Genomic DNA, 17,938 nt, shown 5'->3' on the forward strand with positions numbered 1-17,938 from the left:
ACCTGGTGGCATGGATCGTGGACTATCTTACAGACAGACCTAAGTATGTGCATCTCGGGAGCTGCAGGTCTGACATTGTAGTCAGCAGCACAGGAGCGCCGCAGGTGACTGTACTTTCTCCAGTCCTGTTCAGCCTATATACATCTGATTTCCAATACAACTTGGAGTCCTGCCACATACAAAAGTTCGCTGACAACACTGCTATCGTGGGCTGCATCAGGAGTGGGCAGGAGGAGGAGTATAGGAACCTAATCAAGGACTTTGTTAAATGGTGTGACTCAAACCACCTACAACTGAACACCAGCAAAACCAAGGAGCTGGTGGTGGATTTTAGGAGGCCCAGGCCCTTCATGGACCCCGTGATCATCAGAGGTAACTGTGTGCAGAGGGTGCAGACCTATAAATACCTGGGAGTGCAGCTGGATGATAAATTGGACTGGACTGCCAATACTGATGCTCTGTGTAAGAAAGGACAGAGCCGACTATACTTTCTTAGAAGGCTGGCGTCCTTCAACATCTGCAATAAGTTGCTGCAGATGTTCTATCAGACCGTTGTGGTGAGTTCCCTCTTCTACGCAGTGGTGTGCTAGGGAGGCAGCATAAAGAAGAGGGACGCCTCATACCTGGACAAACTGGTGAGGAAGGCAGGCTCTATTGTAGGCACGGAGCTGGACAGTTTGACATCTGTGGCAGAGTGACGGGTGCTGAGCAGGCTCCGGTCAGTCATGGAGAATCCACTGCATCCACTGAACAGTATCATCTCCAGAAAAAGGAGCAGCTTCAGCGACTGAGGAGATTGTTTCTCCCCCACAGTATGCAACTCTTCAATTCCACCCATGGGAGTAAACGTTAACATTATATGAAGTTACTGTCTGTTATGCCTGCATTTTTATCGCTCTTTAATTTAATATTGTTTTTTATCAGTATGCTGCGGCTAGAGTATGTGAATTTCCCCTTGGGGATTAATAAAGTATCCATTCATCTATCTAAGAACACCAAACACAGCTGTTAGTGGATTAGGAGGGATTGTGACACCAAGACTGTCTGAAAGGCACTTTTGTCTAGAATGATGTTAATTTGGTGCAGGCCCAAAACCCGTGACCCAGTGAGGCTGGAGGTTGATTGCAGCGTTCGCAGGTTGGATCTTGCCCTGGAAACATTTTGGACAATTTCAAGCGAGACAGATGTGCTTGATATATAATTTTGAGTTGAATAATTGTATGCTTTGCACATATGGAGCTCAAATGAATTCTCTGCATTGCTACCTTCCACTCCTTTTCTGATATGTTGAGTGAGAGATCCTTTTGGGTGAAATTTTTATAAAACAATTTAGGATTACTGAAATGTACGCCTTTCAGCTTCTGAGTTAATTCCAATCTTTTTGCCTGTCTAACAGTATATCCAAAATACTGCTTTTTTTTGGTTGGAAACGAATAAATCTAATTTATAAAATTGATACATTGTTTATATGTCAAAGAATAAATGAAACTGCAAAGCAAAAAAATGCCTTGCACCATCTTCTTCATGGAATGAGCTCCTGCAGCCCTGCTTAGGGTAAAGAGAGTTTACAAGATAGATGGATGAATGTTTTTATAAATGCGTCAGTGAAAGCAATATTATAGTGAAAATAAAACAAATAAAAGAAACACATATGGAATTTGTACTAAAGAAAATGTTGACAAATGACCCTATTCTTAATAATATAATAGACACAGAGACACATCTATAGAGAAGATAACAAAAAGTATAAAGAAAGCATTAACAAAAGCAATAATAATAATTAATAATTAAGAGACAGAACTCCAACATAGTTAGTTTTAATATCAGAGATCACATTTGGGGTCAAATTAACAAAAGAGGCAAAAATAGGTGCTTTACAAAGCAGAAATAATGACAATGCAGTGCATAACTCAACCTAGTAGTAACAATAATAAAAAATGCAAAGAAAATCAAGTGCCAACACAGTGCAATTTTATTTTGCCAATAATAAAACTCTGACTTAAAGATATATTTTTATTTTACTAAACTTTACTAGTCCCACCATCCTGTATGGAAAAAGAAACTTAAAACAAGTAAGAAACTATGTGTATGGCATTACATTCATATCCATTTGGACATATGGTTAGCTGGTTTGATAAATGGAGCTTTTTAAAATCTTGTAGCCACTTTATGAAGGAGATTGCTATCACAACTTTAATTACATATTTTTGTAACAATGCGACATTTTTAAAAATAGTTGTAATATGGAATTTAATTACATGTATGATTACTGCAAAACATCTTTTTCTAATAACATTTTACAATATTATGAGGCCGAAATTGCTGTCAAAGACAGCAGATTCCAATTAAAAAGAAAAGATCCCTGTGCTTACTAGAAGTTGTTAGATGTGAAGAATCTGTAACTTATTGTAGTTCAAACATCTTAACCATACATTTTTTTCAAAGAAGCACCAAATGGAGATTTAAAATCTGTGATAAAGTCTCAAGCTAAACTTGCCAGCTGTATCCAAACATGACAGATAGCACATCACTGTGGTGCTCTGCCAATAAATTATATAGACAACAAAATACTGAATCATTATAATCTTTAGATAATGCAGCTGTAAGGGTGGTCTTAGTGTAAAGAAAATACTAAGTACATCTTTAGTCACTGTAGCATGAATTGTCACTGTTACGGAAAATACTACCTAAAGAAAAGTCTTACGCCATAGTTATATGTCAAACTGCTGTATGCGCCTTCTTCAAAGCATTATGACAGACTAAAAAAATAAAAGCTTCCTTTACCAGTTATATTTAAATGTTATGTAAATGAACTTATTTTAATTTTCACCAATCAACTTTAAATGAAAGGGACACTAGAGAAACACACCTCTGAATTAAGCATTACATAAAGTCCCAAACTAGTTAAACATGTTAAAAGTCCTAGTTATAAGAAATAAGATTTTTCATATGTAAAATGTTATCACAGAACAAAGCTCAAAGTTTAATATTCTATATGATTTCATTTTCTAATCCAAAATGTGCTCACACAAATGAATTCAGGGTGTCCAAGTTTTACAGGTAGGCAGTTTCAAGCACTTTTTTTTCTTTTTCCTTACAGTCACCAAGCCATCTTTTATACATTTTAACAGTTGCTTTTATTTTTATTAAGTTGCTTTAAATTTTTCACTTTTATGGACATGAACATGATGTCACTTATCCACTTTGATTCCAAATAGCAGGAGTTGCTGCTGCAGCTGAGGTTTGTGCAAGATGCTGTGCTGCCACAGAGACAAATGTAAGAAAGTGTGGAAGCACAGGCCTGACTGTCAGCATACTGTATAACATGACTTAACCCTGCATTCTGGTACAGTAAGGGATAATTTCACACTGTATGGAAATGAATAAACAAAGGGGCAGGCTGTCAGTTCTGCAGTCCTAATTTTAAAGAATTAAGTGCCAGGCAGAGGACCATAACTGGCAAGGTAGTCATTGCCAAAGTTCTGCCTCTGCCACATGCCAGTAAAGTTAAGACAGGAGATTAGAAGGCTAAACATGTGGCTCAGATCTTGGTGAAGAATAGAAGGGCATGGATTTATGAGGCTCTTTAATGACTCCTTTTGGAACAAATGGGACCTGTCCCACCACAAAGAGTTAAATTTGAACTGGAGGGGCCCGCAATATGTTGAAAAGGCACAGGAGTAGATTGGTTGAGTATTGTTTAAACTTGGGAAAGGGGGGTTGAGGTAGGATTGTAGGATAAGCCTGGTTTAGAATTGTACATGAAGGGATGAATAATTACTGTAAATATGTATGATGACATGAATTATAACCCAAATTTAAAAGCAAAAATAAAAGTAAAATAAAAATTGCAAAAATCATCACAAAAAACAATTGAGCTGGAGTTGTATGTAGCTGAGCATTATGATATATTGGTGTATTATCGTCGTATTTCCGTCGTATGTGAATTTCCCCTTGGGCTTAATAAAGTATCTATCTATCTATTTCCCTCTACTTACCCTTTACCTAGGGGTAAGTGTACTCATCAGATCCATTACTAGGTTGGTCTACTGTTGCACCTTGAGATCATCACACACACACACACACATATACACATACACACAGACCCTAACCACAACAATGCCCCCATGAGTGAAACACACAAAGCTGGTTAACCTCTAGCACTTTAAACCACAGAAGTGCCTTAGGAATAACACAGCCTGTTACTCTCTCAGCACTTCAAGAGGCTTAATTATCGGCACGAACAACACATGATGTTTTAAACATATCTCAGACCTAAATATTACTTTTGGTCTCCAAGAATACATTTAAACATGCAAAGGCTCAGTATCATTGACTATAGGCCATTTATCAGCCAAGAATGCCTTACTTTACGTACTGTTCCCTACTATGGGGTGGAGCTCTCACCCACAGCCTTAATAAACCTTGCAGCACAGAGGTAATGGCAAAGCTCAGGCTGCACCAGGTGCTCAAAGAAATCTGCCTTATTACTTCAATCACTCTAGATATTAAGACAAAGCAGCATGGTATTTATTACAGGAATAAGATTACCAGTAGAACAAAGTATAGAAAATAGGACTGATAGTAAAGTCTGGATATTTATATAGTCTTTAGAAAAACCTTACAAAAAAGAAGACAAGGGTGAATGTCACAGGTGGTTTGTGATTTATGCACTTGTAGTTGTTCATTAGATGCTTTTCTGATGATTAGATGGAAACGGCTGCATGTTACTGGCGCCCTCTTCCGACGTCGCTCTGTTCTCTTTTCCTGAAGTCTTTGTCCCTTGTTCTTCCTCCCACCTGATGTCACTCTTCAGACAAGGCATATTTATTATAAAATTCTACTGGTGGGTTTTGCAAGATGTGATTGTTGCATCTTGAGCATATTCATTTTTTTTCCCAAACAATAAAACTTTTGATGTTGCTTAGTACTACTGGCATGTCTTTCTTTCCCAGGCTGTAAACCAATTTAACAACTACTTGTCCCCGATGCCCAGGTTATAAACTAATCGATAGCCTTAGGCACCAGCATATCTTCCTTTCTTTGTTGGAACAGCTGTTTTAAAAGTGAGGTACAACTAGGAAAAGGATATGCTTTGATGTGTCCTGAATTTAGTTCATCTGTTGTTTTGTCTTGAACAAAACATAATAAGGGATAAACTGGGATAAGTTTTTAAGCATAGAAACTGTAAGGGAACAGTGGGAAAGGTTTATAAACATTTTACATATAATGTAGGACATGTATATTCCAAAATTAGTATCTCATAGAAAATGACAAAAACTCCACAATGGGTAAGTAGGGAGATAAAAAAAAGTGTTTATTTTTTATTGAAGTGTTCAAAACTGCGAAAGAAATTAGTATAGTGAATTGAGACTATTACTTTAAGATGAGTTACAACAACAACACGGTACACAGTTGGAAGCTTGTTAAGGGTAAAATAAATACAAGAAAAACAAACCGCAAATCCCCACCCCAAACCTCTGGCTTGGATAACAGAGAGTTGCTGCTTTCAATAATTGGCTTGTAGATGGCAGTAAGAGGAAGTCTACATATAGATGAAACACAATAACAAAACAAAAAAAAATTATGAAGGCTTATTTTTTGTCTTTTCTCTTCTAGAAAAAGGCTCAAATTGTGAATTCCATCTCTTTGCTTAGATAGACCATTTTCTCTCTTATAGAAATACAGAACTTATGAATTCAGATTTTCCAATTCATCTTTTCAACATAGATAAGTTCTTTAGCTAGTTATTAATCATCTCGTCTTTCATACTGTGGCAATCATTTGCTCACAGCAGCCTCTGCACTGGATTACCATCATACCCCACATACATATCTCTCTCTCTCTCTGGGTGTGAATTTGTGTGCGTGTGTGTTTGTGAGAGAGACAGTGAGCGTGCATCCAAGATGCTGTTCTGCACTTTCTGATTGTATTTAGGAAGAAACTTGCAACACAGTGACTGTTCTTATCCTTCACAAGGTTATTACTTAAAAGTAACACCAATACCATAATATATTAGCCTGCTTTGTTTTGTTAAAGTGCAATTAATAGTCCTCAGAATCAAAGTAGTGCTTATGGTTGAGATGAGTGAAGCTTTGTTCCTTTCTTGGTTGACTTTCTCAAAACTCAGGAACATTTTTTCAGCGCACTCCCTTTCTTTATTTAAAACTTTGTCTTCTTCCTTGTCTTTGATCACACCTTACCTTTACGGGCAGTACTGCGGTTTCTTTTCAAGAGTTGTTTTTTTATATACATTCAGTCTTCTCTGTAGCTAGCAAAATTATGTCTGCTGGGTCAACTAGTGATCAGTCAGCATGGCTTATGAATGGTCTTCCTCTGCTCGGGTACTTGCTATCTTAGCATGTGCCCCCAGTGTCTAACTCCTGCTACGGACAGTATTCAGTTTTCTTTTTTTCCTCCAGTCCATCCCATGTTACCCTTTGTAGTGGAAAGTGCTGCTTTAATCTTTGTTTCAACCACTCCTTAAGAACCACTGAGATTTCTGCTTTAGGGCAGAGATTACCGCAAGGTTAAGCAGTGAGCTGATAGATGGAAGCAGTTAGTTAGGGTGTGGTAAATGTTTTTAAGGAAGGAATAGAGGTCCTGTTGTTGGCTTCTTGGGTGCACATAAGCCCATACTCTTGCTTGACCACTGGAATAATGCCCTGTTCAACGATGTTGCTCATCCTTGATTTATGGTCCTTTGTTCAGAACTTGGGTACCCAGCTCGTACCTTTGGGACACATCCCTGCTAGTGTTGTAAGGTCTGGCGAGAGGCCCTGTCAGGAAAATGGAGACTTTTAATCTGGAAATAAGAATGTCAGGCAGCAGCTTGCTAAATGGAGGACGACAGTCTGCCCTACACTGAACATCATTTGGAGAACTGTTAAATCACTCGCTACAAAATGGAAACAGCAGAGCTGTAAATCTGCCTAGAGCAGGCCATCCAGAAAAACTGAATGATCATGCATGAAAAAGATGAGTGAGGCCTGTAAGAGAAAGAACTATGATAATTCTGAAAAAGTTACAGCTTCTTAGCTATAGTGGCTAAGACAAGAAAGACTGTGTATATAACAACTATTGCCCAGGTGGTGCACCAGCCACAGCATTATGGGAGAGTGGCAAAGTGAAACTCACTATTAAAAAAAGCACACATAACATCTTGGCTAGAGTATACCAGAACATCAGAAAAGTCTTTAAATCTGCCCTCCACAACATTATATGGTAATTTATTTCATGTTTCTATATTTTTTTGCATGAAGAAAAACTAACATTTGTGAGGAATCTGCCTTTAAAAAGTTACCAACTACTAACCCCATGGTTCTTGTTGCAGAACTTACTTTAATCCAGCAATTGGGATCTACTGTACTAATTACTTTCAAAATTTTAAATACTGCAGTCAAATACCACCTTCTTAACCTCATTTAACTTGCTTAACCTGAAAAAGTTCAACTCCTTCAATCTCTCCTCTTATCTCTTAGTCTAAGAATTAGCCTAGTTGCTCTTCTATAATATTTCTCTAGTGTTACTATGTATTTTTTGTAACACAGAGACAAAACTGAACACATTACTCAAGATAAGGCCTCACTGGTGTGTTATATAATTGAAGCATATCGTCCCTCGACTTACACCTCAGACTTTTTTTTTTTTGTTCTTTATTTCGCCTTTCTCGTATTAGGAATTTGTTAGCTTTCACATACCCCTTGGGGCCAGACTGCAGGGTCAGCCATTGTATAGTGCCCCTGGAGCAATTGAAGGTTAAGGGCCTTGCTCAAGGGCCCAGCAGAGTAGGATCTCTTTTGGCAGTGACAGGCATTCGAACCGGCAACCTTCTGGATACCAGCACAGATCCTTAGCCTCAGAACCACCACTCTGACAACCTTTTAGCTTTCATGATCACTTGTGTACACTGTGTGGATGTAGACAGTGATGTGTCCTCTATGACTCCCAGGTCCTTCTCATAAGGCATACTTTCAAGTTGTGTATTCATATATCACATTTTGACTTCCTACATGGACTACATTAAGCTTCATCTGCCACAAATCTGCCTAAGCTTGTACACTATCCAAATTTATGGTACTTGTAAAGGTTAGTGTTTTTTTTTTTTTTATTCAGTTTTATTCTCCCAGTCACATTCACGCTCCCCCCGATCTGACACTGCTGTTTTCACATAAAGACATGCAATAACAGAGGTGAACTCAGATGATGATGAGATGAAGAACAACGCAGCTGCACCAGGCGTAAAGGCGAAAGAATGCACGTTGCACTTTTGCTGTTGCTGTACTTTGTATATAAAAGCCACATTGAATGTTATTTACCTTGATTTATTTACTTATCTTCCTACAGCGTAAAGTCACAAGTAGATTGCAGAGCTTCCTATGTTTGATCAACATGGACATGCTCATAAAGTATATGTGTAATGCCACGAAAAGTGCGTGCGGACACTTCAGTATGCGAGCAATGGTACAAGAATGCAGTCAGACTTCTTTTTAGGATACATACACCGTATCCAGATCTAAACACTAGCATGGAGAGTCACTACTGAAGTACTGAAGAGTCTATTAGCTGTAGGAAGAAGCTGCCGTTGCACTTTTGTGCGGAAAAAGTGGGACGTGCATTCTTTCGCCTTTACACCTGATGCAGCTGTGCTGTTCCTATGTGTGTGTGGGGGGGGGGGGGGGGGGGGGGGGGGTGTGGGGGGGGCTTTGCTTTACAAGTACCATAAATTTACACAGACTGTTACAGACTCAAATCAAATGTATGTTCTATAATAGTAAGAATAAGAGCAGCTCACTTATCAAAATGGAATCGTCTGGGGTCGAACCTGTGACCTTTTGTTTACCAGTCAGCAGTTCTTACTACTGCACCACCAAAGTGGTCATATTAAGGGCTTGTCAATGTCGCACCCTGATGCGAGTTCTTTTTCTGCAGTTATATTCTTGAATAAAAGCGCACTTGCTTTGTTATACTTGTACATTCTGTGAATGTGTTTATTTGATATTTTGACTTCAGGCTTCACACATTATACACTTCATGTCTACATTTTGTCAATTATTACTAAAACATGAAAAACGTTTCTGTTTTAACGATGTGTTTATATAGATTGTTGTAGACACGGAACACGCATGAAATGAGTGTATTCCAATAACGATATATTATTTACCCTAGACAACTCTGGGCAACTTGAGCTGAGAGAACTTTATGCCCTTTCTGCGTTGGTGGAGGGATGGGATAGCAGGCTGCTTGTGCTTATCGACACATTTACAACACAAAAGACGCTGACAGAGGTGCGAAGGGAATTAAGGTGGGCTGGGATTACGAGTCTTTTCGTAGGCTTTGGTAATTCTAGTGTTAAAAACAAGGTGATACAAAGTGAGGTTAAAATAATCCAATAAATATTCCATTTAAAAATGAGGTTAATACAACAATGGCTGGAAGCAGTCCTTTAAAATCCCGGTGCCTTCTTTAGGTGGTGACTCCCCTGCTTCTCCCATCCAGGCCCTGCACCAGGGAAGTTGCCCTACCTACAGCTGACCTTCTCCTTCTGGTCATGTAGCCTTTCGATCCCTGGCTCTGTAGGGCTTCGCCAGACAGAGACTTGGGTTCCCCAGCAACCAGGGTGCTCACAATGGGGCTTCCACCTCTCAAGCCTCCGACTCCCGCTGCTTTCCACGGCAAGCCGTCCTTGATCGTGGTTACTCCTGGTCCTCTGTAAAAACTCAGCAGGAGTGACCCAATCCATCTGCCCCGGGTGCAGGCCAAACACCCCGCTAGGGCTCGCTTCCCGGCTGCCTCTCATTATTACAGTGAGCCTGCTCTTGCACACACGCACGCACCAGCTCCTTCACCTCCTGCCGTCTTCTCCCTTAACCTCCATTCTTTTCTTTCCTTTTTTTTTTCCCCTCCGCACTCGCGCTTCTCCTATTTATAATAGGGATGTGGCACAGGTGCAGCAATTAACAGCTCCTGGCATCAATCAAGGACATGGCCGATCCCATGCCTGTACACTTCAGAGTGGAAACTCCCAAGCCTACATTGCGCCTGGGAACAGCTCCGGCCACACTACCATGCTCCCTCTTTAAGTGGCGATTATTTATTTAAAATCTGGCCTTTTCTTCTAAGCTGTGGACCCGCTATACCACAGGCCATCATTAGAGATACACTCTTCAAGACTATTTCTGAATGCTTGCATGACTCATTCGGCCAGTTCAAGGAGAATAGTGGCAAATAGCGTCCTTGAGGGCTACAGGGCTAAAGGTATACAGTGTGTGGTGTGTATACCTTTGACTTGAGACAGCCCCACAAGAAGAAATCATGTGGAGCGAGATCAGGCGAACGTGAAGGCCACCCGACATCACCGCGCGGGGAGATCAGCTTCTCTAGAAAAATCTCCCGCAAAACTTGCATGGATGGAGCTGTTGTTCCATCCTGCTGAAACCAGGCATCCACCACATCCATTTCTTCCAGTTGGGGCCACAAGAAGTTCTCTAGCATTTCAATGTAATGTTCTGAAGTGATGATGACAGTTGCTCCCCCCTTCTTGAAAAAAGTAAAGGCATACAATGCAAAATTCTGCAATGGCACACCAAACTAACACGCTCACTGTGCAGGGGTCTCTTAAGAAGTTCAAGAGGGTTGGTTCCAGCCCAGTAGCGAACATTTTGCTTATTTAAGCAACCATTCAAATGGAAATGTGCCTCATCGCTGCACATGACGATGGCATCTCAATGAACGGTTTGCAAAATGTTCATGCACAACTCTCTAAGGCTCTCCCAGTCTCTCTCAGTGAGTTTCTGCACTACCATCATTTTGTATGGATGGAAATAAAGGTCCTCATGCAAAATCCTCAAAGACGTGTTGGAAATGCCTACAGCATAAGCATGTTTGCATGCTAAACACCTAGGAGACTGCAAAATTAATGCCATTACAGCTTGGATGTTCTCAGGCATTTGTACAGTCCAAGGACAGCCTGGAGATTTTTGGTTCAATGTTGTACCTGTCTGTCTAAATTTAGACACACACTGAAGAATTGTTTTCTGATTTGGGACATCACCGTTAGGAGGAATGCTGAAGTGCATTCGGAAGGCACGTTGCGTAGTGATAATAGATTAGTTGTTTCTGAAGAATGCTTTGAGAGCAAAAGCACGGCGCACACCAGACCAAGGCATGATGCTGACTGAAAACTACAAGGGATCACCTATCAAAGGACCCCCACCCCAACCCACTCAGCTGCCTCTACCTCACGCAATGATCTTGAGAAATTTGGTACTTCATTTTGGATCACCCTGTATTACCTTATCATAATCCTTTGCTTCCTATGTTTCAGCCAGCTTTGCACCCACCCACAGACCATGCCCTAAATGTGTATTTCTTGTAATTTGATTGTGGAAGATTGTAGGTTCACTTCCTGGTTCCTCCCTGTGTGGATAGCGCTTTGAGTATTGAGAAAAGCGCTATATAAATGTAATGAATTATTATTAACCTTTCATGTGATGCCTTATTAAAATCTTTAAAAAAAAAAAATATATCATATACATCCCTCATATTACATTGTTGCTTCCGAATAGAATTACAGCTTATCAGTGAAACATGGCCTTTGTCTTAAATGCTGAGAACTTGCTAACAACATCTGTTCTAGAGATGTGCTGCTTGATCTTTCCCTTAAAAGAATGCTTCCATTAATATAACTATGATGTATGTTAAACTTACTACCCTATAGTTAGTTGGACCAGCATGTTCACCCATGTTTGCTAGCCTCTAGTCTTTAGGAATTTTTCAATGTGTACAGAGATTTTCAAAGAATATGTACTGAGAGTTTATATATGTAACCACTAACTTCCTAAAGCACTTGGGGATAAACGTGAATACCTTTTATAGATCCTGTACGGCTTATAGACATGAATAAAGGTGCTAAAGTAAATAACTACCAATGGGTAAAAATGTATGGACTCGAATAGCTACCCCAGTATACTTCTATCCATGACCAAAGGTTAAGTACTCCATTGCAAAGGTGAAATACATCAAGAAGTGTTCCAAGACTACTTTGATTTTCAGAGTAAAATTAAAGGGATCATGTAGTGGTTTGTATATTAAAGTAAAAAACAGCATAAAAAAAAAAAGAGAAGTAGTAGTTTCCCTTACCTGTAAAAGTGACACAAAGGCACATTCAGATTTTATTATCCATTAACAAATCTCATTATATAAACGTAGAGACAGACAGAGAGTGAGAGAGAGATAGCTCACTATATATAAAAAAAAAAAAGTTTTTATGCATATGTTTATTCACTCATTCATTTTCCAAACCTACTTGTCCCATTACAGTCATATACAAAGCACGTGCCTAATTCAGGAGCACTGAACGGAAGGCATGGAACAACTCAGAATACACATTTCATCTTTGGTGTCCTAGGTTCAAGTGTGTGATAAAACAAGCCAGGATTTTCTTAATCATTATAATATATTCATTAGTGTTAAATTAATGGTATCTTGATAAAAAAGGTACAAATTTCTATCCAAAACATGAACATTTCTGGGTGATTCCAAACTTTTGGTAGTATATACTATAATGCTTGCTATCTAACTATTTTCTTCATCTTGCAATATGCTGCTATACTTCTTCTTAGACGTGTGTGGTGATATTAGTAAATGAGAAGGTTTGTTCTGTGCTGATCAAAATGAGTTACCTTTCATGAACTCCTATTGTTCTCAAGAAATTAAAAAAAAAAAAAAAAAAAAAGTCACAAAAATGAAACAACCATTGCAGAAACCACAAGACACACCACCACACCACACTTCTAAGAAATTTCAATACATTGTTTCTAAAAGTTCTCCACTCACGTTTTTAGTTTCCTGTAACTGTTTAGAAAGCGGCTTGTTGACCCCCAAATGGCTTTCCCCACCGTCCAAAGGTTGAAATGAAAACACTGTGAAGAACAAGAATGAAAGTAATTTGCAGAAGCAAACACATTAGCACCAGGCTTTCATTTAAGGCACTTAAAATGACTTTTGTTATAAAAACGAGCATTGCACTCTTATAACTACTAACCATACTCTACCTACTTAGGTACCTTTATAAGAGAAATTTCTGCTTTTGTCTTGAATGAAAAGAAGTCAGGTTTCATTATTCTTCAGAGATAATTTTTTGGAAAAGGTGGCATTAGCAAAGCAAACCTAACAACAGGTTTATCTAAACATTATACAAATTTACTTTTTCTGCATTTAAAATGGCTATAGCATTGAAAAAAATATTTTTTCCTTTTTTGGAACAAATAACTATGCAGGATCATATTAAAAAAATGTTCAGAACTTTGGATATAATACATCGATCTACACCCTGTCAAGTAAGTGAATCAGCTGCCATGGTGCAACTTCTGAGGCTTCATTCACCTCAGGTGCTGACATCCGAGGTTCGATACCTGCAAGGGGAAGCAAAGGTGCTTACATCTGCTGAGTCCCAATTAGGGTGAAACGTGTTGTGTACTCTTTGTATTAAGTGGCAGGTACTCTATAACATGCCTATGATATGCTTCTTGCAAATGGAAGGGTGTGGTGGCTGATTGCCGACTGGCTAAATAATAATCTATGATTCAGACATTTTATATTATTTACAGGGCAGCACAGTGGCACACTGGTAGCACTGCTACCTCGCAGTATGGAGACCTGGGTTCGCTTCCTGGTTCCTCCCTGCATGGAGTTTGCATATTCTCCCAGTGTCTGCGTGGGTTTCCTCCGACAGTCCAAAGACATGCAGGTTAGGTGCATTGGCAATACTAAATTGTCCCTAGTGTGTGCTTGGTGTGGGGATGTGCTCTGCGGTGGGCTGGTGCCCTGCCCGGGTTTCATTCCTGCTTTGTGCCCTGTGTTGGATAGGATTGGCACCAGCAGACCCCCGTGACCATGTGATAGGATATAACGGGTTGGATAATGACTGACTGACCTATTATATATACATATATACACATATACACATTAGAACACTCTAGACGAGAACAGGCCATTCAGCCCAGCAAAGCTCGCCAGTCCTATCCACTTATTTCTTCCAAAAAAACATCAAGTCGAGTTTTGAAAGTCCCCACCGTCTTACTGTCTACCACACTACTTGGTAGTTTACTCCAAGTGTCTATTATTCTTTGTGTAAAGAAAAACTTCCTAATGTTTGTGCGAAATTTATCCTTAACAAGTTTCCAACTGTGTCCCTGTGTTCTTGATGAACTCATTTTAAAATAACAGTCTCGATCCACTGTATTAATTCCCTTCATAATTTTAAACACTTCAATCATGTCACCTCTTAATCTTCTTTTGCTTAAACTGTAAAGGCTCAGCTCTTTTAATCTTTCCTCATAATTCAACCCCTGTAGCCCTGGAATCAGCCTAGTCGTTCTTCTCTGGACCTTTTCTAGTGCTGCTATGTCCTTTTTGTAGCCTGGAGACCAAAACTGCAAACAGTACTCAAGATGAGGCCTCAGCAGTGCATTATAAAGGTTGAGCATAACCTCCTTGGACTTGTACTCCACACATCGTGCTATATATCCTAACATTCTGTTAGCCTTCTTAATGGCTTCTGAACACTGTCGGGAAGTCGATAGCTTAGAGTCCACTATGAGTCCTAAATCCTTCCCATAAGGTGTATTCTCAATTTTCCGACCACCCATTGTGTATTCAAACCTCACATTTTTACTTCCTATATGTAATACTTTACATTTACTGACATTAAATTTCATCCGCCACAAATCTGCCCAAGCCTGTATGCTATCCAAGTCCTTCTGTAATGATATAACAGATTCCAAATTATCTGCTAATCCTCCTATCTTGGTATCATCTGCAAACTTAACCAGCTTGTTACTTATATTCCTATCTAAATCATTTATATATATTAAAAATAGCAGCGGCCCTAGCACTGACCCCTGTGGAACAACACTCTTAACATCGGCCAGTTCTGATGAGGTTCCTCGCATCATCACCCTTTGCTTCCTTTGTCTGAGCCAATTTTGCACCCATCTAAAAACATCACCCTGAACTCCCACTTCTTTTAATTTGATGCCCAACCTCTCATGCAGCACTTTATCAAATGCTTTCTGAAAGTCCAGATAAATAATATCATATGCTCCACTTTGATTGTATCCTTTGGTTACCTCCTCATAGAATTCTAGCATGTTAGTAAAACACGACCTCCCTCTTCTGAACCCATGCTGACTGTTCTGAAAATCTCTTGTCCTTGCCAGGTGTTGCTCAATCTTATCCTTAATAATTCCTTCAATTAATTTTCCTGTGATGCATGTTAAGCTTACTGGCCTATAGTTGCTTGGATCTGCCCCGTCACCCTTTTTATATAATGGAATGATATTTGCCATTTTCCAGTCCTTCGGAATCTCTCCAGTGCGCAGTGACTTCCTAAAAATATGTGTCAAGGGTTTATATATGTACTCACTAGCCTCCTTAAGAACTCGAGGGTAAATATTATCTGGTCCTGGTGATTTGTTTGATTTCAGCTTATTTAATCTGAGCAGCACTTCTCCCTCTACAATTTCCAAATCTCTCAGTACTTCCTTAGTAGTTGCGTTTACCTCTGGGAGGTTATCCACTTGCTCACTTGTAAACACCTCAAAAAATATAAGTTTAGGGCATCTGCTATTTCACTGTCTGTATCTTTCAATTCCCCTTTACTATTTCTGATGCACTTGACCTCCTCGACTGTTCTTTTACTACTAAAATACTGAAAGAATCTCTTAAGGATGTCTTTCACCTTATCTGCTATATTCCTCTCCAGCTGTCTTTTAGCCTCCCTGGTATCCTTCTTAATGGTTGCCCTCATGTTCTCATACGCTCTACGATTCACTTTGCAGTCATTAGTCTTATATGCCTTATAAAGCAGTTTTTTCCTTTGCAACTTCTTTTTTAAATCTTTATTAATCCACCGTGGAGTTTTTTTTAGTTTCCTATTAATTCCAAATTTAGGTAGGTATCTGTCCTGCATTACATGTAAAACATTTTTAAACCTGTTCCACTGCTCCTCGACTGTCTCCACACTTAAAAGCTTATCCCAGTGTATCCTACTTAGACTTTGTCGCATCTGCTCAAAATTAGCCCTACCAAAGTTCAACTTAACAATTTTAGTCTTTGCATCTGCACTCTTACAAAATACTGAGAATTGTATTACATTATGGTCACTTGACCCTAGTGGTTCAATCACCTCTACACCTTCAATTCTATCCTGATTATTACAAAATACTAAATCCAGACAGGCTTCACCCCTTGTTGGTGCTTTAACATGCCGTGTTAAAAACAGTCACCGATTACTTCTAAAAACTCCTGCTCTTGTGCTCCTCCATCTGCAAGGTTATCCCAGTTAATATTTGGATAATTAAAGTCCCACATGACTACAATATCTCCCTGTAAACTTGCCTTTTTGATATTACTAAAAAAGATGTGTGTTGAAATTACTGTCTGAATTGGGTGGTCTATAACACACTCCTAAAATAAGACCTCTTTCCCTAATATTTTCCAGGCAAAGCCACATGTCCTCACTAAGATGGGGCTCATCATCCAACCGAAGAGGACTTTTAAATCCTGTTTGGCATAAACAGCAACCCCACCTCCTTTTCTGTTCTGTCTATCCTTATTAAAAAATGTGTATCCCTTTATGTTACACTATTGCTATAATATTTAATTATGCTATCCAAAAGGAGTCCCAATGCCCCATAAACCTATACCCTTCTACACTGCACCAAGATTTGAGCCACCTGTTAAGCCTTCTAATCTCCTCAGTCTTACCTGGACTGGCACGTGGCACAGGCACAACTTCTGAGAAGACTACCTTGTCAGTTCTGCTCCTCAGCTTGGCACCTAACTCCTTGAATTTGGATCACAGAACTGACATACTAACCTTATGTATGTTATTTGTTCCAACATGGACAATGACAACTGGATCCACCCCCACTCTGGCCAAGAGCCTATCCACCCTTCCAGGGAGGTCTCCCACCTGTGCTCCCAGAAGGCAACACACCGTGCGAGACTCTCTCTCTCTCTCTCTGGAGCACACCTGCGCTTCAATCCCCCTAATGATTGAGTCCCCAACTATCACTACCTCTCTCTTTTTGGGAACTGGTTTTGAGGTGGCCCGTTGGGGCTCCTCATCCTTGCCTATCACCTCAGAATTATCAGAGACACCATCTAGCTTCACAAGGACAGAATGGTTTGTTCAGGGGCATCAACCCCAGAATTAGAAGTGTCAGTGTGCACCCTTTACCGTATGCCTTGTGACCGTGACCCACCTATTTCTACCTGTCTGGTCTGGAATCTCCTCCCAAGCCACCTTGGGGGTGCAAACTCTCTCTCTAAAGGACACCTGGACCAAGTCTGGCAATTCACTGTTACAACGCAAGTCAGCCAACTCCTCCTCCAGTTCAGCGACCCTGAGCTTGAGGTGCTGGATCAGCTGGCATCTCTTGCAGATGTAGCCCTCATAGACAACTGGCTCTTCCAAACCATCATCTAAAAAGTCCAACATCCAACAGGACTTGCATTGCACTGGCCTCATTATTAAAATTTTATTTGGGATTAGTAAACTGCCTTAACTTTTTTTTTTTTTAAATTAAATTTCTTCTTTCAGCTGCTCCTTAACTTAAATGGTAACACTAAGATCTGCTACAGATATTTTACACATTTTCCCCTTAAGCTCCTGTACTGTTCTCCCTCTCAGCTGCCTGCTATTTGTCTATGAGGTTAACTTTACTTTTCTCTGTCTCTTCTCCTAACTTTGCGCTCCTTTTACTTATAAGCTCTCCACTCGCACTGTTTGTATTCCCCTGTATTAATGAACCCTTATGCTGTTGCCCACTTAACTGCTCTACCTCTGAACCGCTAAGGACTGTATATATAATCTAATAAACAAATCAATAAAACTTTACTACCTTATTTGGTCCTACAGCCCCTTGTGCCT

General features: G+C 39.7%; 1 protein-coding gene across 1 annotated transcript in view; it reads right to left on the reverse strand.

Moving 5' to 3' along the window:
- crtc3 (CREB regulated transcription coactivator 3) overlaps positions 1–17,938 on the reverse strand; it is a 260,948-nt gene that overhangs the window by 63,930 nt on the left and 179,080 nt on the right. Inside the window, exon 8 of the mRNA XM_051920224.1 lies at positions 12,838–12,923. Coding sequence (XP_051776184.1) covers positions 12,838–12,923 — 86 coding nt within the window. The remainder of the gene's footprint in view (positions 1–12,837; positions 12,924–17,938) is intronic.

Source organism: Erpetoichthys calabaricus, chromosome 17, assembly GCF_900747795.2.
Source record: "Erpetoichthys calabaricus chromosome 17, fErpCal1.3, whole genome shotgun sequence".
NCBI lineage: Eukaryota > Metazoa > Chordata > Cladistia > Polypteriformes > Polypteridae > Erpetoichthys > Erpetoichthys calabaricus.